Source organism: Limulus polyphemus, unplaced genomic scaffold, assembly GCF_000517525.1.
Source record: "Limulus polyphemus unplaced genomic scaffold, Limulus_polyphemus-2.1.2 Scaffold10577, whole genome shotgun sequence".
NCBI lineage: Eukaryota > Metazoa > Arthropoda > Merostomata > Xiphosura > Limulidae > Limulus > Limulus polyphemus.
In genome coordinates, this window is record NW_013676187.1 from 7050 (window position 1) to 17383 (window position 10334).

The 10334-nt window shown below is 31.9% G+C and overlaps 1 protein-coding gene across 1 annotated transcript in view; it reads right to left on the reverse strand.

Moving 5' to 3' along the window:
- Positions 1-8330, reverse strand: part of LOC106476439 (cytokine receptor-like) — a gene marked incomplete at its 3' end in the record, with an annotated part of 14809 nt that extends 6479 nt beyond the window's left edge. The window contains exons 1-4 of the mRNA XM_013937097.2: positions 7983-8330; positions 2591-2902; positions 1184-1310; positions 278-462 (exon numbers count right to left, since the gene is read on the reverse strand). Of these exons, the coding sequence (XP_013792551.1) occupies positions 278-462; positions 1184-1310; positions 2591-2902; positions 7983-8085 (727 nt within the window). The remainder of the gene's footprint in view (positions 1-277; positions 463-1183; positions 1311-2590; positions 2903-7982) is intronic.
- Positions 8331-10334: the final 2004 nt, after the last annotated feature.

Sequence of the window (10334 nt, forward strand, 5' to 3'; positions counted from 1 at the left end):
AAAACTTCACTCTGTAAACAATGTTTAGTTCTTCTAGCTCAGACCTGCTGCTGAAAACTTCACTCTGTAAACAATGTTTAGTTCTTCTAGCTTAGATCTGCTACTGAAAACTTCACTCTGTAAACAATGTTTAGTTCTTCAAACTTAGATCTACTGTTGAAAACTTCACTCTGTAAACAATGTTTAGTTCTTCTAGCTTAGATCTGCTGTTGAAAACTTCACTCTGTAAACAATATTTAATTCTTCTGGCTTAGATCTTAAAAAAAATTTAACATACCAAATTTATAGTGGTCTACCATGATATTCTGTGTGATACTTCCAAGACGATTGTGTCCAGTCAAAGTGAACCACAACTGTTCTTGATTTCTGTAATAGGGTGGAGACGTGTCCACTCCCCACTGACAACATGTGTTGTTAACTCTTGTGGTGTTTGGGCATTTACCATACCCTAGTAGAGAACCTCTGAAACCAATACATAGCACCATTTTAAAAATTTGTCTCACTTTTAAATCATACAAGTGAATAACTTTCAATAGAATTTATTTTCCTGAGCGAGTAGCCTGATTCATAACATTCTTAATAAAAGGTAGATTTTGACCTTTGAAGATTCGAACCTTTGATAGTACTAATTATTAACAACACCATCATCATGACTAGTTTATATTTGGTTGAAAACCTTTTAATTTTACACATAATCCATATAAAGAAAATAAAACACTTATATTTTAAAAATATATTTTATAGAGGAACAATTATGTTTTTATATTTCAAGTAATTAAAAATGTCTTTTTTTATGCACACAAGATACTTACATAGTTATCTACAATAAACTCATATCAAAAGTATTAAAAATCTCTAACAGACGAGATAGCCATGTAGTGTTTAAAATTGTAATAGGCTTAATACTAATGTCTTATGATAAGTATAATTATAATTATGCTTTGCAAGCATGGTAGAGAAGTACAAGTTGTTATATACTTTATCAGTAGAAAAGCAATGATTTAAAAAATATAAAATAACTAATAAACTTTTTAACTACCTATAAACTTTTTTTAAATCTAAACCTTACGTACTAGTTACTTTGATTGCAGCAGACATATTTTGCATTAAGCTTGACGGAAATATCAGATACAAGAAAAATTAAAAGGAAAAGATCTTAGGAACACAGGAAAATCAAACTCACCCACTTATCACTTGACTTTTAAGAGTGTAAGTTGTTGGGACAGGATTCGTAGGTGGCCGCCAACAGCAAGTCAGCTTCTCAAAGTTTTTACTAAGACAAGAAAAACTGCTAACTTCTCGTGGTTTATCTATCGAACAGAAAACATGGGAAGTTTTTCAGCACAGATTCATTGTGTATTAAAAGTAATTTATACGGAAGTTGTGTCTTGCTTGTTCTAAATATTTGTGTGTATCTTTTTCACATTCCTGTACATAGCCGATTTAGAAACCCAATTCACACTTAACCAACTTATCAACTTTGTGCATTTATCTAAAAATAGAGAATAAAATCAAAAAGTCTATAGAATAAGTATAATGTCTGTTCATACTGTTTATATATAACATACAAACCTCATGTGGAATCCAGAAAATGACATACAATATAGTTAACTTACACACCATCATGAGGAATCCAGAAAATGACATACAATATATATAACATACACACCATCATGTGGAATCCAGAAAATGACACACAATATAGTTAACTTACACACCATCATGTGGAATCCAGAAAATGACATACAATATATATAACATACACACCATCATGAGGAATCCAGAAATTGACACATAATATAGAAAACATATACAATATCGTGAGGAATCCAGAAAATGACATACAATATATATAACATATACACCATCATGTGGAATCCAGAAAATGACATACAATATAGTTAACTTACACACCATCATGAGGAATCCAGAAAATGGCATACAATATACATAACATACAAACCTCATGTGGAATCCAGAAAATGACATACAATATAGTTAACTTACACACCATCATGAGGAATCCAGAAAATGACACACAATATAGTTAACTTACACACCGTCATGTGGAATCCAGAAAATGACACACAATATAGTTAACTTACACACCATCATGAGGAATCCAGAAAATAACATACAATATATATAACATACACACCGTCATGTGGAATCCAGAAAATGACACACAATATAGTTAACTTACACACCATCATGAGGAATCCAGAAAATGACACACAATATAGTTAACTTACACACCATCATGATTACACACCATCATGAGGAATCCAGAAAATGACACACAATATAGTTAACTTACACACCATCATGAGGAATCCAGAAAATGACACACAATATAGAAAACATATACAATATCGTGAGGAATCCAGAAAATGACACACAATATATATAACATACACAATATCATGTGGAATCCAGAAAATGACACACATAATTACAATATAACACAAAATCCATGATTGTCACAATGCTAATGGAAATCAGAATAACACCACGACAACAAAACAATGCTTATCTTTGTTTTACAGTTTACCGTTACTTCTATCAGAATTGCTATGTACAAGAAACTTACATCCAACATAGATGTTACTTAAGCATACGGTTGTAGACTTCTCAGTTTCTGGTAACCTCAAGTTACAGTAATATTTTCCAGTTTGTTCAATGTTTGCATTAGGAACTTGAAGACGGGCAGTTAAAGGATCCACGATATGAATATATTCCTCTTCTACAGTCTTGTTATTGAAACGAAAAAACAAGTGTGTGGAATTAACAAAATATGTTTCATTTTTGTGATCCTTGTTCACTAGGGAGATTTTGTGCTGAAGTAATGTGCAGTTCAAGTCTACTGTAGACCCAACCACTAGAGAGTAATCATTTGTTAGATCTGAAAAAGAAATGTCCAGTTTTAAAAATTTGTACATTCTAATCTTACTGATAATTTGAGAAAACAATGGATATTAACATTAAGGTAAATAACTTTAGGTCAACATCAACTGTAACTAACACTATTTGGAAACCAACAAGCATCTTAAAAATTTTACAAAAGAGTAGGCTTTACATTTGACATTGTTTCTCACACAGAGATTTAATTATTCAAATTATTTTATCAAAAATCTGAGCTTTGAGTGAGAAAAAAAAATCATTATATTGCATGGATAAAATATTTCCAAAAACCTGTACATGCCCAATCGGACAAAATTTTGCGTGTCCAACGCGAGTAACAGAAACCCTGAAGAATTGATTTCACTTATCAAATGTTAAGAAAACTTATCCAAGTACTTGCAAAAAGAAAAAGAAGAAAAATTGGTAAAAAGTAATATTTTATTGACAACAGAGGGCAGTCTAAAACTTTTCATAGGTTATTAGCAATGGGAAATATTTTTTTTATTAACTATGTGAAAATTGTTTACAGACTATTAACTATAGGTAAAACATTTGTTAGACTATCAACTATAGCACAACTTTTCTTGCATATTAACTATAGGGAAAACATTCGTTAAGTTTTCCCTATAGTTAATAGTAGTTAATAGTCTAACGAATGAATGTTTTCCCTATCTAACGTTTTCCCTATAGTTAATAGTATTCGTTAGACTATTAACTATAGGGAACATTTGTTAGATTATTAACTATAGGGAAAATGTTTTTTAGACTATTAACTATAGGTAAAATGTTTGTTAAATTATTAACTATAGGTAAAATGTTTGTTAAATTATTAACTATAGGTAAAATGTTTGTTAAATTATTAACTATAGGGAAAATGTTTTTTAGACTATTAGCTACAGCAAAACATTTTTTTTAGACTATTAGCTACAGCAAAACATTTTTTTTAGACTATTAGCTACAGCAAAACATTTTTTTTAGACTATTAGCTACAGCAAAACATTTTTTTTAGACTAATTGCTACAGCAAAACATTTTTTTAGACTATTAGCTGTAGGGAAAACGTCTTTTAGACTATTAAGTACAAGGAAGCCCGGCATGGTCGGGTGGTTAGGGTATTCGACTCGTAATCTGAGGGTCGCTGATTCAAATCCTCGTCACACCAAAACATGCTCACCCGGTGTCCGAACTAGGACATCAGTCCTACTCCCGGATACTCACCTCCAACAGAATTTGGAAACTACTAGTACACCATACGAAACTACTAGTACAAGGAAAACATTTTCTAGACTATTAGCTACAGCAAAACATTTTTGTAGACAATTATTAGTATTAACTACAAGGAAAACATTTTCTAGACTATTAGCTACAGCAAAACATTTTTGTAGACAATTAGCTATAGGGAAAACATTTTTTTAGACAATTATTAGTATTAACTACAAGAAAAACATTTTCTAGAGTATTAGCTACAGCAAAACATTTTTGTAGACAATTAGCTACAGGGAAAACGTTTTTAAGACAATTATTAGTATTAACTACAAGGAAAACATTTTCTAGACTATTAGCTATAGGAAAAAACGTTTTCAGGTGATGTTTTCACTTGAAAGTTAATATATTCATAACAGAATCAGTTAAGTAACTTTCAACCAATCATTATCACCTTTACCACAATAGATCAGCCAATCATTATCACCTTTACCATGATAGATCAGCCAATCATTATCACCTTTACCACAATAGAAAATAAATGTTTTTATAATTCTCTTTCTTACGACTTAAATATTTTATGTTTATTGTCAAGGGACTTAAAAACAAAGTTCAAAATGATATATCAACAGGTAGACATCTCGTCACTAATGGCAACCATGGAGACTTTGAGGGTTGAAGACTAAGGCTCTCCACTGTTTTCTACTTCTGCTCCAACTTTTCTGATTCAAACATTTCATTTGCAATCTACTTTCTAAAGTCGTCAAGTCAAGTGAATCTCTGCCTAACTATGTCTATTTCTCCTTCTTCTATTTTACCAATCAGAATCTCGGTCAACTTTCCCTAAATCCTAACTATCCTCTGGTTTCTACATGAATCAAGCAGTTTTTTTGTCCTGTCCAATACTTCCTTATTAGTTTTTAGTCATCAGTAAAAGTTTAGTGGTTTTTTTCTTCAGTTTTAGTGTGACATCGCTCCTGAGCAATCGTTCGAGATTGAAGAATGCTGTTTTTGTCATCCTTTGGTTTATCCCTTTTCCACTCATACCACAAGTGAACTCCTCTACTTGCTCCAACTCTGTACTTTATATTCTTCATTAACTTCTACCATATCCTGATCACTTGTAAAAACCAGTTTGATCTCCTGTTATTATTCTCATCTTTATATTTAATCTTATTAAGGATTATTTTTAGGTGTGAATTATCATGCTGAAAGTCCTGAATTGGCTACACTCCATAACCTGGGTTTCTTTGGGATCAGCAGATCTTATAAAGTCTGTTGATAGTGCCATACCTATACAAATTAGGTTGATATTTAAACGCTATAATGTCCATTTACTTTACGTTCTACTGTAATCTTGTATGTGGCACAAAGTTTTCTATTTTGTTAAATTTTCCAATGGTTTCCTGTACCTCCCTTTCCAGAATCAGTAGGTGTTGTTAATTCATGATGTTAGAAAAACATGTAGGTTCAAGAAGTCTTGATAGATTCCTTGTTTGCCCCTGAAGAAGAAAGGTCTGCCTTTCGAAAGCACTCAGGTTATAGGGTTCTTATTCATTTCCATAAGCTGTTGTTAAGTTGTTCTACTACTTCTCGAATACGTACACATGTAGATGGAAATAAATAATGGTGCTGAACTTGGTATAAGTTTAAGAAAATATAAGTTCATCAATAAAATGGCTAAAACTAGTAACAACAACCCCAAGGGGGCAAAAAAGATAATTAATTCGCTTCAGGTGAGTGTTGTATAGTAATGTTAAAGATGTGACATTCATCATTGTGAAATGCCCAATAGAAAGGTTTAGATTTACATTTTAGAAAACTAATGGATTCATGTGCGTATGTAAAAAACAGTTCAAACTCAAAATGAAAAATTCTCTAGAAAGATACAAAGTATAAACTCCAATGATCACCACTAAAATTCCATTATAATTACCTGTTATTATTATTATTATCATAAAATGGTATTAGCTGTATTATTCTGCAGTATCTTTATTTGATGATTATAAAATTTGTTATTTATAGATATTCAAGCTAAAAATTGGTTTCTGGTTTAACAAAACAAAATGTTATTCTTCATATTGTAATATGTGATGTTACTTATACACCATACACTTATATGTAAAGGTGTTTACAAACTCCTCTTGTTAAACAATGATGTTACTTATACACCATACACTCACACACCATACACTTATACACCATACACTCACACACCATACACTTATACACCATACACTTATACCTAAAGGTGTTAACAAACTCCTCTTGTTAAACAATGATGTTACTTATACACCATACACTTATATGTAAAGGTGTTTACAAACTCCTCTTGTTAAACAATGATGTTACTTATACACCATACACTCACACACCATACACTTATACACCATACACTTATACCTAAAGGTGTTAACAAACTCCTCTTGTTAAACAATGATGTTACTTATACACCATACACTTACACACCATACACTTATACACCATACACTTATACCTAAAGGTGTTAACAAACTCCTCTTGTTAAACATCATTGTTCTAATATGTGATGTTACTTATACACCATACACTTATACCTAAAGGTGTTAACAAACTCCTCTTGTTAATCATCATTGTTCTAATATGTGATGTTACTTACACACCATACACTTATACACTTACACTTAAAGGTGTTTACAAACTCCTCTTGTTAAACAATGATGTTACTTATACACCATACACTCACACACCATACACTTATACCTAAAGGTGTTAACAAACTCCTCTTGTTAAACATCATTGTTCTAATATGTGATGTTACTTACACACCATACACTTATACACTTACACTTAAAGGTGTTTACAAACTCCTCTTGTTAAACAATGATGTTACTTATACACCATACACTCACACACCATACACTTATACACCATACACTTATACCTAAAGGTGTTTACAAACTCCTCTTGTTAAACATCAGATGTTACTTATACATCATACACTTACACACCATACACTTATACACCATACACTTATACGTAAAGGTGTTTACAAACTCCTCTTGTTAAACATCATTGTTCTAATATGTGATGTTACTTATACACCATACACTTATACCTAAAGGTGTTTACAAACTCCTCTTGTTAAACATCAGATGTTACTTATACACCATACACTTATACGTAAAGGTGTTAACAAACTCCTCTTGTTAAACATTATTGTTTAACAGCACAGCTTGTTTGTTCTAGTACAAATCTGTTCAACACAGGAATCCAAAACCCCAGATAACTTACTTCTGGTAAGACTAACAGAGTAATAATACTGTATGTGAAAGAAATTGCTATTTATCAGTGCCCCTAATTAATACCACCAGGGGGCGTTGCAAACTGCAGGGGGGGTGCTCTAATTAGTGACTAACTGGGTCATATGATAATACCTCTATTTTAAACAAATACATCTATAATAAGTGATAGTACACATAGTCTATTTATTTTAACTTTGCTATAAATATCAGTGGTCTCTATCGCAGTAAATATGGTAATCATTGCTTTTAAGTGTCAAAAAATCCCGTGAAGCAGTCCTGCCTTGTACCGGATAACCTCCTTTGATCACACCGTCAAAGAGTCTGAAGTTTGCTGCTATGGTGAGGAAAGGTGGGAAAGTCGTGGCCTACGTGACATTTATCAGTTACCAGTATTGAGAGGGGGCGTTAATTAGGGACAATATGGTAGGTAAACATAGCTTAAGAACCATGAGGTCCTTTAAAACAATATGTCAGAAAATAAGAAATCGTCATTAATTTCTTGTTTCATTCAAAATTAACTAACACACTGATGTAAAGAAAAACCTTTTTGTTTGTCTTCAGGAAAAGAACTTTTATAAAAATGTCAGAAACTTACTGCCAATGATTTGTGATGGTCTGCCCCAGCAAGCTTCTGTGACATTCACTAATATAGAGAGAACCAACAGCCATGCACACTGAATCTTGTACTTGACCTTCATGGCTCACAAGCCCAGGCAAAACAAATGGGTTATTGTTTGTAACAATTTGGTTAACACAGAGACAAGCATTCATGCAATTGTAGCAAATCGAGTTTTTGAAACAAGTGAGTTCTGGTTTATAACAAATTTACTAACACAGGTACAAGCATCTTTCTAATTGTAGCAGGTCACCAATTTTATCAAACATCCAAGCCAAGGATGTGACTAGGGTGTTGATCAACCTTGATGCAATCTTCTCAGGATCCTCCACACCCGACCTACAATGAAATGACATAAAGAGGGTCAGTAACATTATCCTATACATATATATATACGAGTTATATTTACATGTTCATAAAGAAAAGAAAAAATTATTTGGGTTCAAACTAAGGGTCCCCATGAAAAGATTGGTGGCAAGTTTCTTATTATTGTATTACACAATTTTAACAATAAGACATACTTGGTAATACAACACTCAACTAGTACTGAGACTTCACACTTTGGACTCATAGTTTGATAGTGGTGTGTTTGAGGCTTGCAGTTGTGTCCTTGAGCAAAATATTTAACCCAAAGTGTATGATGGGTACCAGCTGGTAACTAGGCTTACAATAAACTGGCATCCATACTGGCAATATACCACCATTTTCATCCACTTCAGGCCAAATTAAGCATCAGTGACTAAATATATTCTCAGCACAGGAGGAATTTGACCTTTAAATACTAGTACTGTAGTTTTTAAAAGATTCCAGCAGGATGAGCAGTAAAGATCAAATTTCAATGAATTGTTACCAAAAATATACACTCTAGTTCACCTGTAAAATGTCCTTTACCAAAATATACATTCTAGTTCTTCTGGAAAATAGGTAAAGGACATTTTCCAGAAGAACTAGAGTGTATATTTTGGTAAAGGATAAAATATACACTCTAGTTCTTCTGGAAAATGTCCTTTACCAAAATATACACTCTAGTTCTTCTGGAAAAATGTCCTTTAACAAATTATTGCTCAAAAGCCAAATCAGTTTTACATTTACTGCCACCTCAAACATTAGAACTCAGAAGAAAAAGAAACATGCATACACAATTATGTTTTGGGAAGTTATAGGCATATAGAATTAAATGAATGTCACAAAAAATCATCCATTAACAGCTTATGTTTTTTTATGGTATTTAGTAGAAAGTTTAGTCAGAACAAACATCAATTTTGTTGGAATAAAAGTTAAGTTATCACAATGACAAACATTGGTAAACAATGGAAACATGGAATTGAATTTTGTCCGTTACTGTGAGAGAAAACGTAAACACTACTAATATTGTTTTAATTTATTAAGTAGCTTTGTTTTCAAGTATTTCTCTTCAAGTTGTTGAATCTACATCTTTTATCATGAGGAGAGCAATAAATTTGTATGGAATCTGATATTCCCTAAATACGTACCGTACCCTAGGAAATGTTTCCGGTTTAACAATACACTTTTTATGTCTACTCTTCCAATCATCGTAAATTAATTCATTTCATAAACAAACATTATTTTATCAAAACAAAAATAAAGAGAAAATTATAATAGTTACATCATAGCTAGTGATCACAAGATCTGATAATATTACTAATTGCAAAAAGAAAGGAGTTCCATTTCCTGGTAACCAGTGATTTGTCAGGAAGTTTCAAAACTACACTTACACAAGAAGGAAACTGGATGACATTAAATGATACAAAGTAGGTGGTTATGACTTGATCAATTTTTAAAGTCTTACCTATAACTTTTTTAAAAGAGTATCAATCAGCTAAAAAAAAATATTACATTATCCCACACCTTACTTCACTTTTAGTAAAAGGAAACACTAGCATTCCCTAGACTGTCTACCAACCCAACGATTACTAAGGAAAGAAAATTATAATACCTTTTAAATTTGAACCCACAAAAGGTTACTCATTACAAAAATATGAAAGCATTGGGATCTTATGTAGGTATTCTATATGGATTGCTAAACTATTCATACAAAACTGACATATAACCCTAGAGTCTAATAGTGTTCTGACAATAAGTTTGTTAAACTATTCATACAAAACTGTCATATAACCCTAGAGTCTAATAGTGTTCTGACAATAAGTTTGTTAAACTATTCATACAAAACTGTCATATAACCCTAGTCTAACAGTGTTCTGACAATATATCAAGTTTGTTAAACTGTCATATAACCCTAGAGTCTAATAGTGTTCTGACAATAAGTTTGTTAAACTATTCATACAAAACTGTCATACAACCCTAGAGTCT